The sequence below is a fragment of the Delphinus delphis genome, chromosome 2 (genome assembly GCF_949987515.2).
Source record: "Delphinus delphis chromosome 2, mDelDel1.2, whole genome shotgun sequence".
NCBI lineage: Eukaryota > Metazoa > Chordata > Mammalia > Artiodactyla > Delphinidae > Delphinus > Delphinus delphis.
Window position 1 is genome coordinate 38,529,840 of NC_082684.1, and position 15,332 is coordinate 38,545,171.

The window sequence follows — 15,332 nt, forward strand, 5'->3', positions numbered from 1 at the left end:
TCCCAACACCACTTGCTGAAGAGACTGTCTTTTTCCCATTGTATATTCTTGCCTCCTTTGTTGAAGATTAATTGACTGTAGATGTGTGGGTTTATTTCTGGGCTCTCTATTCTGTTCCATTGATTCATATGTCAGTTTTTGTGCCAATATCATGCTGTTTTGATTACTGTAGCTTTGTAGTATAGTCTGAAGCCTGGGAGGGTTATGCCTCCTGCTTTGTTCCTTTTCCTCAGGATTGCTTTGGCAATTCTGTGTCTTTTATGGTTCCATATAAATTTTAGACTTACTTGTTCTAGTTCTGTGAAAAATGTCGTGGGTAATTTGATAGGGATTGCATTAAATCTGTAGATTGCTTTGGGTAGTATGGCCATTTTAGCAATATTAAGTCTTCCAATCCAAGAGCATGGGATATCTTTCCATTTCTTTGAATCATCTTAAATTTCCTTTATAAATGTTTTATAGTTCTCAGCATAAAAGTCTTTTACCTCCTTGGTCAGGTTTATTCCTAAGTATTTTACTTTTTTGATGCGATTTGTTTTTTTACATTCCCTTTCTGATATTTCATTGTTAGTGTAAAGAAGTGCAACTGATTTCTGTATGTTAATCTTGTATTCTGTTACCTTGCTGAATTTGTTTGATCAGTTCTAGTAGTTTTTGTGTGGAGTCTTTAGGGTTTTCTATATATAGTATCATGTCAAAAGAGTCTGCTCTTAACTCTAATGGTGGAGTCGTGTGGTTTCCTCTTCCTGAGATGAATTCTCTCCCAACTTGCTAGAGTCACCTCGATAGGAAATAATCTAAGGTCTCCTAGCACCCTATCTCCATTTTTACCACTGCACTTATCCCATTTAATGTTATATTGATTTATTTTTTTAAGCTTCTAATTCTTTTTATTTCTTAACAGTAATACTTAAAATTAACTTTTTTAATGAAGAATACTTTTTTCATTAAAAAATTGAGATATATTTGACATTAACATTGTATTAGTTTTAGTGATACATGATGATCTGATATATAAAATGATTACTACATTAAGTTTAGTTAACATCCCTCACTACACATAGTTACAAAATTTTTTTTTCTTGTGATGAGAACTTTGAAGATCTACTCTCTTTTCAACTTTCAAATATACAATACAGTAATGCTAACTATAGTCATCATTATGAACATTACATCCACAGGACTCATTTATTCATACAGAGACATCCTGTGTCCCATTCATCCAGTTTCCCTCAGTGTTTTTTGTACTTAAAACTGTAGTACAATATTATATTATCAGGGTATTGACATTGATATAATCACCCATCTTGTTTACATTTACTCAGTTTACTTATATCTGTGTATGTGTGTATATTTAATTCTATGCAGTTTTATTACATGTTTTGTTCATTTATTTACCACCACGGTCAAGAGCAGAACATTTCTATCATCACAAAAATCCTACATTTGCCCCTTGTAACCACACCCACTTCCTTCCTATCTCTGGGTCTCCTTGACCACTGGCAACCACTAGTCTGTTCTCCATCTCTAGAATCTTGTCATTTCAAGAATGTTATATAAATGGAATCATACAGTATATAACTTTTTAAGACTGGCTTTTTCACTCCCCATGATTCTCCAGAGATTCATGAGTTGTGTGTTCATTCCCTATTATTGCTGTGTAGGATTCCATGATATGGATGGACCACAGTTTGTTTAACCATTCACCTGTTGAAGGACACCTGAGTTGTTTCCAGTTTGGGACTATTATGAATAAAGCTGCCATGAAAATGTGTACAGCTTCTTACGGGAACATAAATTTCCATATCTCTGGGATAAATGCCCAAGAGTACAATATCTGGGCCATATGTATGTTGGTTTATTTATCACCCTCGCTAGACTGTTGACTCTTTGGGGGCAGGTTCTTAGCTCTGTTCATATTTGCATCACATGTACTTAGCATGTGTCTGACACACGGTAACATTCAATAAAATATGGAAGGACAGAAAGAAGGAAGGAAGAGGAGATAAAGAAAGGGAAGGAGGAAGGAAATCTATCATTACTCTTAGTTATTAGCTATTTCACCTTCATGCCTCTCAACATCATCTTTTTATTTATTTATTTTTAATGAACCCAGTGACTTCAGTGCTAGACAGTGCCTGGCACATGGTAGTAGCTTAATAAATATGTGTTAGGTTATATAATGAGAACGCTGGAGAGTAGAACAGCTCTCCTCTTCTCTATCTCCACTCTCCCATCACCCTGCTCCATCTCTCAAGCATAAGCATTGGTGCACACAGGCACACGCACGCATTCTGGGGCTGTGATCCTAGGAACCTTTTTCTGGGACAAAGCCAATAACTAACAAATAAGGTGCTGTTGCTTCAAAGCTTAGCTAACAACAACCTTGGCCTTGTCTGTGCGACCGCCTAGGGAATTACAAATGAAGGATTTGGGGACCCAGCAGCTTTGTGGACTCATTCCAATGAGAATACAGGATGCACTTGAAATAAAGAATGATTCTTTGTGACTCATTAAGCTCCTCTCTGTTCCTCTCTATTGGGCATGTGTCTGCCATGCCCTGCAAATCGATGACGTTCAAAAGTGGAAGAGTCAGGCGGAAATAAAAACATTCCACTTCAGCTCCTAAACCATGTTCCCCTTAATCTGAAATAAATCTGTGACAACTGACAGATACTTCTTTCAGAAAGTTGTGGAGAAAGGCTTGACTTGCCTTAGTAAATCATACACAGGCTTCATTATTTTTAGTCTCATTAGAAAAAAACGTTACCATAGCAACTGCACCATCATCTAGGGCAAATGTTACCCCTTTAAATCAATAAAATGAAGAGCTGTCCCACAAATGCCCAGTGCTTCCAAAGGAATAAATGACTTTTCAATAAAATTAATTTCTTTCAGGACTTCACCATTCATCTTCGTTTGTAATCCCAGAGTTTTTTTCCCAACTGAATAAGGGATATTAAAAGCAAAATTCAACTTTGTAAAATCCAAGGCTGACCTTTCTTGTATCTGTTTGCAGAAAATCATTAATTCTTTTACTTCCTTGAAACACATAACTTCATTTGTGGCTTTTTCATTCATCTACAGGAGGCATCATGCTAATTAATTTGGTCCTTGGACAGAGCATTGTGAATTCTGAGAGGACAACGTGGAGAAATGTATCAGAGCACGCATGTCTTTTCTCAACTCTTAAGAGATCATTGTAAGTGATGCAGCAGACAGCAGAGTTCTTGTGGGCCCTCACTTAGTACCTGTGGGACAGAGGTTGGCTCAGTTAGTTTGACTCCATCCTTGGGCAGAACTGAAATTGTTTGGGAGTATTCATGACGATTTATTAATATATTAAAACTTGGTACTGTGGTAAAGTTTGCATCCATGAAGTGTGAGATTTGGACCTTAAAAATTAAATCTAATATGTCAGACCTTTTTTCCTACTTAAAAATGTGTCAATTTTAGTGTCAGCTCAAAACATCACAGACTGTGGGGAAGCATGGTTGGTACCTACCCATGTCTCCTAGTTTCAGAATGCTGAGAAGGTCTCCTAGCCTCCAAAGACTTTGCTTCCTGTATTTTCAGACTCCTATTTTTTTTTCACATTTAATACCTTTGAAATCAGGATATGCCTAATAATTAATGGACATAATTTTTTATTGGCAGATTTTTCTTTCTTAGAGGTACACACGATGATGATGGGGAAAAAAGTAAAACATTTATTGCCTGCTTATCAGATCTCAAGCACTGAGATAAGAAATTTATAGACATTACTTTGTAGGAGGCTCACATGAACCCTATGAAGGAGGCATTTTCAGTTTTGTAGAAAACAAACTCAGTGTGTTATGAGACTCCAAGATCACAAGCTGGCAGGTGTCAGAGTCAGACAAACACAAATCTAGATGACTTTAAGATAATCTGAACCTTTGGATTCTCCATCTGACTTGCCCTCAGCTTGTTATCTTCATAAATAGTTTTGCAAACCTTTAAATGCTGGTGCTAGGAAGGACCTTATGAGTCATAGGGTCCAACCCCATCATGTTGCAGAAGAGGAAACTGAGGCTGAGAGAAGTAACTTGCCCAAGGCATTCACGAAAGAAGTTGTGCCACTGAGAATCAGTATGGCTAGGCCAGGGAAGGGAGCTACCAGGCTCTTGCAATATCTCCATCTCCTGCACAGATTGTACACTCCCTAGTCCTCCCTGTCTGGGGCTGCCCACCCTGGACCAGGCCACAACCTTTCAAGGCACTGACATTCAGCTCATTCCTCTGTTTTCACGCTCCCCTAGACCTCAAGATGATTGCTCTCCTACGCCCCTTCTCCGCTCTCCTTACCCCTAGTGAACTTGTATCTTGTGACTCATCCTCCAAGGTAACAATGAATCCATGTGAAGATAATGGAACAAGATGAGAGAAGATTCCTTAGGGCCTGTGCTTGGAGACATTGCGCACATCTTTGCTACAACAAGAGAGGGACTTTAGTGGTGGGAACATCAACAGGAATGGAAGGGAAGGTGGCAGATACAGGCTAAATGGAAAGGAAGGTGGCAGATACAGGCTAAATGGAAAGGAAGGTGGCAGATAGAGATCCTGAGATATTCTGCAGGTATCAGGGCCTTAAGTAGCCTTAGAAATCACACAGCAACCTCTCACTGCCTCTAGAGAGGCAGGTGGCATGGCACAGTGCACGGACTGCAAAATGGTGGCATCCGTATACCATTCCCCTTTCCTACACTCATGATGATGTTGCTGGGCCACAGCCTTCTGCACTGGGAATGGATTCAAGGGCCTTTCTTTTTTTTTTTTTTTTTGCGGTACACGGGCCTCTCACTGCTGTGGCCTTTCCCATTGCGGAGCACAGGCTCCGGACGCGCAGCCATGGCTCACGGGCCCAGCCGCTCCGCGGCATGTGGGATCCTCCCGGACTGGGGCACGAACCCGCGTCCCCTGCATTGTCAGGCGGACTCTCAACCTCTGCGCCACCAGGGAAGCCCCAAGGGCCTTTCTTAACACAGTGTTCCAGGCGGCACCTTCAATTGACTGCAGTTGATTACGGGGATGAAACAAACCTATTTGCCATCCTCAGTGCTGTCAAAGGCTTTGAAGGCAGGTAGCTTAGAAAATAACTGAGTCTCCATTTCTCCCAATGGAAAAAAGGAGATTAATTAATCTTTGATTTACAGAATTGTTATAAGATTTAGAGACAACATATGTCAGAGCACAGCAGATACCATGGAGTCTGGTACATAGGAGGTGCTCAGTGACTGTAAGTTGTCATCCTTATGAAGTTAATGCTGACGGGGAGTAGTCAGGATGCCACAGCTCTGCATTATAAGGAAGTTGGAGATTGTGAAAGAATGGTACTCTTGGCCTCCCTTTGTTGTCTTTCTTTATCTTGTGACATTGCAGACACAGGTATGAAAGTTTCAGATCTCATCTAAAAGGGTTGAACAGTCTCAGGTCAGGATGGCAGCTCACCGCTGGTTGGCTAGCTCTTGGCCCAGCAAGTTAGGACTCTCACACCAGGTAAGCAGTCTGTCCCTATAGTACCCCAGGTCTGGTTATGCTACTCACAGGCTGAAGGGCTGAAGAAAGTCCTTTATTCCAAGCCTAGTTCAATTTCTATAAAATATATATAATAATCTGACCCTAGAGATGGGTCTATTGATGGTATAGTGATAGATTCACTAAGGGTTATTATATGTTTTGAAAGAAAAATCAAACCCTTAATGAGTAGCATGTTTATTTAAAGAACACCTTTCTTTGCAGAAAATAGAAATGTTTTAACTTCTTTATTTTGTATCATTTATTTATTTAATGTGCATCTTAAATGGCTTGGGCTATGTCATTATTAGCTATGATATGTAAACTCCTAAAGGCAAGAATGATGTTTGCTTCATTTATTTTTTAGAGCACCCCGAATAATGCCATGAACAATGAGGTTTTTTCATCCATTTACATGCTACAGTTGCAGACTGGAATATAAACTGTATCTCACACTCATAAGGAATACCATTTCATTCTTAGTTTAGACTTTTAAGAACCTGAAATCAAATGAAACAGTTCCATTACAACAGCATTGAATATCCTTACATGCAGCACAAATGGATACTTATTGGTTTATTAATTTTTAAAGTATCAATATTCTTGACTTTCTATTACAAAAGCCTGCCCCAAGTAGAAAATGTGAAAAATGCTGAAAGCTACTTAGAAAAAAAGTCATTTTTAAGTACCATGCTGGAAGATAATCGTGTTGAACATCTTAATATTTTTTTCCTATGTGATTCATTTTAAAATGTTATTGATATGATCTAATCCTTAACTCATTTTAAGACATTCAAATGTTTCTTCTCACTGTGATTTCCATCCTTTCAGTTAGCGATCCCATGTTCTCTCCAGGAAGAATTATTGTCTTGTTATCTTTCAATCTATTGAAATGTGTTGTGAGTTAAAGGAAAAAGAGTTTGCCCTGAGCTGCTGGTGACTGCCTCCTGTTTCGAAGGAAAGTTGTGGTTACCGCGAAGGAAAATCTAATCCATCTTGCCCCAGTGCACTTGGTCTCCCAGAGCCAGGTGAACTACCTTTGACTGTTTCCCTAGGATTATGTCACCCACCAAGGTAACTTTCTGTTTCAGTAGGCGATGTTAAGAAACAGAACAACACCCTTTAAGTTAATCACTTTTGGAAAATAGAGAATGGCTTTATATCCCAAGGCTTTGATGTGTTTAGCGGTTCCTGTAAGGCTCTGCCTCCCTTTTGTTTTGATTGACGAGACCTTTCCTATATATTTGAGCAATCAAGCAGCCCAGTAACAGAGGGTAGAGGCATTTACCCAGAGCAGACTTGTACCGCTCATCGTGACTTTCCAAAGCCTTGGGTGCAGGTTTCAGCTTTAAAGAAGAGGCAGCTCCAGTAAAATCAGGTAAGTGCTTCTCCATGCTTGTAACTTCATTCTACTTGAGGGTAAGTCCAGAAGCCTTGCTAAGGTGACAGATCAGAAGTAGGAACTGGGAGATCAGTTTGGGAATAAATAACTTTGCAGCCAGTTTTAAGTCATAATGAACTGGGGGTGTTCTATAAGTGTAGTGTCCACCCTCATTTCAACATCCAGGTATGTCCCGTCTGGTGGGCCAAGCATGAAAGGAGTGATTCTGGCTCCTGAAAAAGCACAGGAAATGACCAAGACCCAGAGAGGATAGACAGTAGATTGGTAGTTGACAGGGGTTATATTTTAAATACCCGTGATGCTTTCCATCATTTGGCTTTAAATTCACTCACTACGAGGTGCCTATTAGAGTGGAGGTTAGCCCAGAGGGAATTTGTAGCAAGTAGGACACATTCTTATGAATGGCCACCAAGTCAGGTGTGAGGATTCACATCTGCATATCCAAGTTTTGTGGTGGGTTGGGTTAGTAGCAATACGTATGGGGCATACAATTATTGTTTATTTACCTCCGCCCTCCATTCCCCATCCATGATGTTGGAAGTATAATTGTGAGCAAAGCATGTAACATAATTCCAAATACCCTGATCTGAATAAGAATTTGTGTATATCCCTGTATTATGTTAGGATATGCATTACTTTTGGTGTTACTCATATTCTGTGTTCATTTTGAAGAGACAATTGGGACAAACTTCTTTCACCCACAAGTCAAGTCCAGCAGGTGCAATGCTATAAGGAAAAGCCTGAGGATGCCCTTGGAGGGTTGGATGTCTAGTGAGCTCAGTGGGTCCGTGGAATCCATATTGGAGCCACTTGGAGGAAACGCTGGGCATTTGTGTTGGAGTCTGTGGGCACTGACAATTTCTTGGCTCATTTCTCCTGAAATGCTAAGAGCGATGTCCCTTTGATAGCGACCAGCACATTGATGGCAGTCCCATGGAGGCAGCTGGATCTGTTAATAAACTCTCTTTCCTCTCCCTCTCGGGGAACAGTATGAGGCTGGCATACCTCTTCCTTGGCCCTGCGGCCCTCCTCCTCCTGGCTGGCTGCGGCTGTGTCCTCAGCACCTCCGGCGGGAACCTGCACACGTTTGTGGGCTGTGCGGTGAGAGAGTTTACTTTCCTGGCCAAGAAGCCCGGCTGCAAGGGCCTTCGGATCACCACGGATGCCTGCTGGGGCCGCTGTGAAACCTGGGAGGTGAGTCCCAAGACAGGCCTAGGTGGCAATGCCTTCAGGGTCAGCCCCTTGGCCTGGTTCTTAAGTATTCACTTTTTAATCAAATGAGTTAGAGCTGGGGTATCTACCTTTTCCTGTGGAGCAAACAAACAAACACACACAAAACAGCTACATGGTATCCTCCAAAAATAATCTGAAAAAAACAAGATACTGCCCATCTAACAAAGCATTGATAAAATTAATAATTTGATTGACACAGGGTTGTCTATTGGGGAATCATCTCTGGGAGGTCAAGATGTGCTATCTTTCTACCCATTTTATAGATGACATGGAAGAATTCAATTGGTGGCTGACTGCAGTCATGTAGGGGGTCAGTGGAAAGTTCGGACTTGGTGCAAGCTTGTAACCCAAACTCTTCCCTGTATTCCTCCACCAGTGAAAAGCCAGCCAGGTACCGACAGAGGCCCTGAGCTAAATAGCAGGCGAGGGCGGGTCCCTCCTCAGTGCCTCATCCACAGCCCTACTCTCTTCCCACCCCCTAGAGTAATTCCTGGGGCCCCTCAGGGATTATCACTGACAGATCCGTTAAGGCCCTTCATATACTATTATATCCAGCTTTTTAAGAGACAATACATTTAAAATGGGATAAAAATCTCAAAATTAGAACCCTACTGGGCTGAGAGGAGGAGATGTTTGAGGTGTGAGGAGAAACAGGGCCTTTCAGCATCCCATCAGATCACACCGTATAGTGACTGCTGCCTCTTCCCACTAGGGCTGGAGTTGGCTCCTAGTGAAGCACTAGATCTGATTTTGTCACCCTGACTCCAAAGACTGTTAATGACCACCAAGTACTGCAAATTCAATAACCAACTTTTAAGGTCCTCAGCAATATGGCGTCTGCCTATTTCCCCAGTGACTACACATATTCTTAGTTCTGCCTAAGAGATTGGATTTTTTTTTTTTTTTTTTTGCGGTACGAGGGCCTCTCACCACTGTGGTCTCTCCCGTTGCGGAGCACAGGCTCCGGACACGCAGGCTCAGCGGCCATGGCTCAAGGGCCCAGCTGCTCTGCGGCATGTGGTAATTTCCTGGACCCCCGCATCAGCAGGCAGACCCTCAACCACTGCACCACCAGGGAAGCCCTCTTTGTTTTTTTAAACATCTTTATTGGAGTATAGTTGTTTTACAATGGTGTGTTAGTTTCTGCTGTATAACAAAGTGACTCAGCTATATGCATATGTATACCCCCATATCCCCTCCCTCTTGCGTCTCCCTCCCACCCTCCCTATCCCACCCCTGTCGGTGGTCACAAAGCACAGAGCTGATCTCCCTGTGCTATGTGGCTGCTTCCCACTAGCTATCTATTTTTCATTTGGGAGTGTATATATGTCCATGCCACTCTCTCACTTCATCCCAGCTTACCCTTCCCCCTCCCCGTGTCCTCAAGTCCATTCTCTACGTCTGCGAAGAGACTGGATTTTAAAGGTTTTATTCAAAGCTCCTCATGAAATCATACTTTTGGTCCTTTTCTCATATTCCTGCTCGTGTTTATTCCTCGGTGCCTGTCTCCAGTGCCCACTCCCCTAACCCTTTTCTGACTCTCTGCTCAGCCCATGTCCATCGTCTACTTTTTGTCTTACTTCCTCCCCACTCCGCACAGTAGGTTTTAAGTTTTTCGAGGGTAGAGGTTCATTCTTGTGCCTTTCACAGCTCTTGTCAAATGACATGTACAAACAAGGCATTCGGTAAATGTTGAACTATAAGGGATGGATCCCCTCCTGGAGTCATGCATCCTCTCGCCTAACTGAGCCAGCTTAGAAGCCCACAAGCGCCATGAGAAGACACTGCCATTAGGAAAAGCGTCCTTCTATTCAGGGACTCAGAGAGCAGCCTGCTGTCACTTGGATAAAATTATGGCCCCGGGATTGGAATTGGATTATGGTGGTGAAACCTCTAACTTAAATGAAATGACCCCACCAAGCTCGCTTCATTTTTTTCCATCATTTGGGGGCTTGAAACCTAACAGTGAGATGAAAATTCGGTTGTTGCAGATACTGTGGCTGTCACGTGACATCAGACTTCTGCGGGAAACTTTCTTGTATTCAGGGCGTGGTCTGGCAGTGCCTTCCCCTGCTCACAGCTGTGTCAGGCTATTGGGAACTCTCTGTGGGCCAAAATCTCAAGTTACCATTTCCCCTTAATTCACCCCATCTTCTCTTGCCCTTATAAATCAGTGAATGGCTTTAATTGGGTAATGGTCACCCGCAGGAGGTTAGGGACTCTGCTTTCACTGGAGAAATGGAAGCACTGAGACTGTGAAAGAGCGAGATTCTCCTTAATGTCAGCAAGCTTTTATTTATGCCTTTACTGTGCTCTGAAAAGGGAGGTTACATCTAGAAAATAAATAAAAGAATGAGATTTAGTTTCCCCACAATCTGAAAGTTTCTGAGATACAAAGCACTTATTTTTGGTAATTTAACTGGGAAGCCTGTCTGAAAATAAGGGTGTTCATGACGACAAAGTGGCTGGATTTACTTTGAAGGTGGAACTATTGCTGAAAATAGCCTTTGTTCCTGGTCTGGGTTTAGGGTTACCAGAGTTAGCAAAAAGTGCAACCAAACCAAGCCAGGAGGCCACTTAAATTTGAATGTCACATAAACAACTGTTATTTTCTTTTTGATATAAGTCTGTCCCATGCAATATTTGGGACATACTTATACTAAAAAAAATAGTTGTTTATTTGATATTCAAATTTTACTGGGCATCCTGTATTTTATCTGGCAATGCTGCCTGGGATTCCAGATTACTGAGGGTAAGAGAACATGAAGCGAACTGAGAAAGGGTAAAATGTTACCTGAGAAATAGGAGGAAGAAGTGCATATTGAGTTCAACTCTTCTACATGGTCCTTGACAGAGGCAAAGCCATTATTTCCATGAGATGCATGTAAGAACTTCATCCTGGGCCTCCATTAAACATATTTCATTTGCCCAGGACAAGTGTAGCTGTTGTCCTCTGAAAGCTTGTTCATTGTTATTCTTATTCTTATTGAATACTTCCTTACTCTTATAATTGCTCTGATAAGAACAATAGATTACATTTACTGAACACGTACTTGGTGCTCGGCAGGTATTACATACACCATCTTACCTTATCTCCACAACAAGGCTGGGAGGTAGGTATTTTGTTTTACAGTTGAGGAATCTGAGGCTTCAAGAAGTTAAGTGGATTTTCCAAGGTCTCCAGCAAGTGGCAGAACAGGGATTCAAGCTCAGTGGCTCTGACTGCAGGGTTTGAGATTTTAACTACTACTTTGTGCTGGTTTCCTGATCTGTATGCTCTGTTTATCAAAATGAACTTTGGATGCACGATTTCTAAAAGGTGAAGGAAGGAAGGGAATCCCTCGGTTATCAGAACCAGCGCACAGGGCATTCAGGAACCTGCCTTGCTCTGTTTTCTTTCACTGATTCAACGAATAGTTGTTGAGAACCTCCAGGGTGCCAGGTATCTCTAGGGAGTAGAGGCACAGCAGTGAGTAAAACGGGCAAAAATCCTTGTCTTAATGCAGTTTTCTTTCTAGAGTGGGAAAAATACAACACAACTAAATAAAACGCATAATATGTCACAGGGTGTTGACAAGTGCTACGGAGAAAAATAAAGCAGGAAGAGGGCGAGGAAGTGGCAGCGTGGGAGGGGAAACTTGGCAACTTTAAATAGGACGGTCAGAAAGGGCTTTCCTGGGAGGGTGACATTTGAACAAAAACCTAAGGTCGAAGAAGGAGTGAATCACAAGGGAGAAGAGCGTTCCAGGCAGAGGGACTAGCAAGGGCAAAGGTCCTGGGGTGGCACTGTTCCTGGTGGGTTTGGGGAAAAAGCAGGAGGCTGTTGCGGCTCGAGCAGAGTGAGGAAGCCAGCAAGACGGGGTCACTGGGGACATGTCAGAGGTGAAGGTGCAGGGAAGATGATGTAGGGTCTTGAGGGTGATTGTAAGATCTTTGACTTTTGCTCCCAATGAGATAGGAAATCATAGAGGCTTTGAGCAGAGGGGAGATAGGATCTTACATTTTAAAAGGATCTCTTGGAGCTGCCCTGTCATAAATAGACTATAGGGGGTAAAAGAAGAAGTGAGGGGACCAGTTAGAAGGCTTTTGCAATGATCAAGACTATTCATTTGCTAAGTATTTATTTAGTACCTACTCTGTGCCATGGGCTCTTCTGGCAGTTCGGGATACGTGAGTGAACAAAACCACCTTCCTGCTTTCAGGAATTTGCCTTCTACTGGGAGGAAACATATTAACAAGTAAAGAAACGAATAACAAGCTAGTCTCTGATAGTGATAAATGGTCAAGAACATGAAACACGATGCTATGTTCTAATGGGTTTTCTGTTTTCTGCCTGTGGGGACAGAAGCCCATTCTGGAACCCCCCTACATTGAAGCCCATCATCGAGTCTGTACCTACAATGAGACAAAACAGGTGACGGTCAAGCTGCCCAACTGTGCCCCGGGAGTCGACCCCTTCTACACCTACCCTGTGGCTGTCCGCTGTGACTGTGGGGCCTGCTCCACTGCCACCACGGAGTGTGAGACCATCTGAAGCTGGGCGACCCTCAGAACACAGCTGGCGGCCTGCGGCCTCACGGACCCACCTGCACGGGCAGCACAAGCAGCTATACCCCCTGCACTCAAGGACTGTTTAATTTCGACCCTACTTGTGGAGGAGGTTACCTGTCTCCCTGACCCACCCTCAGGCGCCAGGCCGAGGCAGCATACTTATGCTAAAAATGCAAAACAACATTTGTGCCTTCGCTAAAATAATTTCTCTGGTCCACACACTGCAAATTAATTTTTCTTTACCTTGAATCTCAGAACATAATTCATATATCACAACCCTCCTCCAATTTGGATTTTTAATAAGCCAATGTTTTAAATGCATTGGGCATAATTAGGAGACGGGCCTAGAAAGACTTTAAATTCTCATGTCTTAGGTAATGACGGGTCTCCAGCTGGATTTATGATTAAAGCGCCAGAAATTAATAAAACCAATGTTTTAGTCCTTATGGCCTCCAAGAAAATCCAGGTGCAAGCTCCCTTAGAGAAAATACTTTCTTTTCCTTTTAACTGAGCAATTACCGACACAAGGAATAGAGACTGCTCAGATTAAAAAAGGGAGGACGATAGAGGCTCAAACGGAAAGGTGTCTGGATTTGGGTGATTCTTTTCCCAAGCAAAATTCCCAAGGTCCCTTTAAGATCCTTATAAAGAGAACCCTTTGTGAATAAAAAAACTCAGAAAAAAAATATGTAATCAGAGCTATCATATACACTTAAAAAAAAAAAAAACCTCACGAAACTAAACTCATGTTTTTAGACTCATGTGATGCTCTCCCAAAGCCATGCCCCAAATGACCAATCACAATTATTCTTTCCAACTGGGCATATTTTAAATTTAAATTGTAATTTTTTAAACTCAAAAGTTTTACATGTTTGTAGGGGTAAAAGTGTACTGCTGACTCAGAGGAAAATGTCTGTGATTGTCTAGCTCTTGCCCTTGCTAAAATCTTACAGCAGCTGATTCTCTGTGACTTTAAAAAAAAAAAAAACTAATGTTACACAGGTGTCTTTAATTCTGACATTTTTGGGGTTGAAATGAACCTTGTTCCTTTTTCACATTATGCCAGGAAAATCTGTATTAATGCCAATAAAGCATGTCCTCTGTCTTTTGAATTCATGAAAACTTTCAAAAAAGTCTTTTCATCTTTAAGACCCTTGGAATAACAACAACAAGCACGCTTAAAATGAACTGCGAGGTTATTTTTACTTGCACATTAATTTAGGATGTCATATTTAGTAAGGGACACCAACAGATGACTGGGTACCATGAGTCCCAAAGGTGGCTCAATCTGTATTTACATCCCTGGCATTTCGTCACTAGGAACCAGGGGTCCTCCTTGAATGAGGAATCAATGAGTCCCCATGAAAACAGTAAAGCAAATGTTAGGACTGATGGTCCAGGACTGGGATGCTGAGGTGGACGACCAGGAACAAAGGACAAGAGCAAAATCCATCCCAAACTTCAGTGCAGATCTGTTGGCAGGCAAGAGAGCCGCTCTAACATGAGAAGTACTTGAGTGCCTTGGGCTCTCTGCTGGGGTGGAGAACGGGAATTAAGGATAATACTGGAGGGCACCACTCAGGTGTTTTCAACCCACCCCTAAGAACTTCCCTCAGGAGTTTCTGGGAGAAAAAGCTGCTTCTTAAAGAAACTTAGGGGAAAAAGCAGAAGCAGGAAGGGCTTGCCAGAATTTGAGAAAAGATGACTGTAGCATCCTTAAGGTTCCTGGTGGGAAACAAACGATATACTGCGGTTGCATATTGAGGAGAATTCAATGAAGAGACTATTTGCAAATGTGAAGACGGAGTTGAGGAAACCCACAAGGGGGTGGTGAAACACTCCTAAACACTTGTTTGAAGCAATGGGTAACCTAGGCTGAAGGACCAGGAAGAAGTGATGATCAGGCCCCAAAGACAACTGTAGGAGAGGAATGCCTGACAGGGGCTGTGGCTTTTCGTAGGAGGATGCAGCCTTACCAATGTGAGGCCTGGGAAGGAGGGAGGTGAGCAAATACTTCAGTCTCACTCTGCTCCCACGCCCTGATCTTCTGCCGAAGCAAATGGGAAGGCAGAGAGTAAGGGAGCCCATTGGTTCAGCTCATAAATGTTGGCAGCCTGGGAAGCAGGTAGGAGAAGAGTGGATCTAAGGGGGCCAATGGATAAAATCACCCATAGGTATCTTATGGGAAGCTTAGTGGAAATGCCATAGGCAGTCGTGTTGGCCACGAGAGCCATAAATCCTGCAGCATCACAGTTACTCAGTAAGACTCCTCTGTGATGAATTGGGATGGGATGCACGTGGAAAGGTATGTGCTGGCTAATACAATATTGACAACATTTGAGAGATGTGGGAACAATGGTAATTATCAGGACTGTGGATGAATTGGTTGTTGAGTGCAATCAAAGCACTCAGGGCTTTGATTGCCCTGAGTGAAAGGGCAATGAGGCTTCAAATGAAAGCCTCGCTTCAAGAGTCTCTTCTCCTGAAGCTGGAGGGCAGACTGTGCTGAAATTCAGGCCTCAGACCTAATTGGAAGAGCAGGTGAATCATCAAAAACGCTGAATCCATCACCCTGGCAGTCTCCTATACTTAACGTCCTCATAGGGAGGGA

At 42.5% G+C, this 15,332-nt stretch overlaps 1 protein-coding gene across 1 annotated transcript; it reads left to right on the forward strand.

The window, feature by feature from the left end:
- The first annotated feature begins 7,818 nt into the window (after nucleotides 1-7,818).
- Nucleotides 7,819-12,704, forward strand: GPHB5 (glycoprotein hormone subunit beta 5). The gene is made up of 2 exons (XM_060004439.1): nucleotides 7,819-8,131; nucleotides 12,516-12,704. The coding sequence occupies exons 1-2, from the start codon at nucleotides 7,871-7,873 to the stop codon at nucleotides 12,702-12,704; spliced, it is 450 nt and encodes a 149-aa protein (XP_059860422.1). The 5' UTR covers nucleotides 7,819-7,870.
- The last annotated feature ends 2,628 nt before the right edge of the window (nucleotides 12,705-15,332 follow it).

Bases quoted from the DNA above. Each gene is read 5' to 3' on its own strand.
- GPHB5 (XM_060004439.1), top strand. From the start codon at position 7,871: ATGGAGGCAGCTGGATCTGTTAATAAACTCTCTTTCCTCTCCCTCTCG. The intron at 8,132-12,515 runs GTGAGTCCCAAG...CTGTGGGGACAG, and splicing joins GCCGCTGTGAAACCTGGGAG to AAGCCCATTCTGGAACCCCC.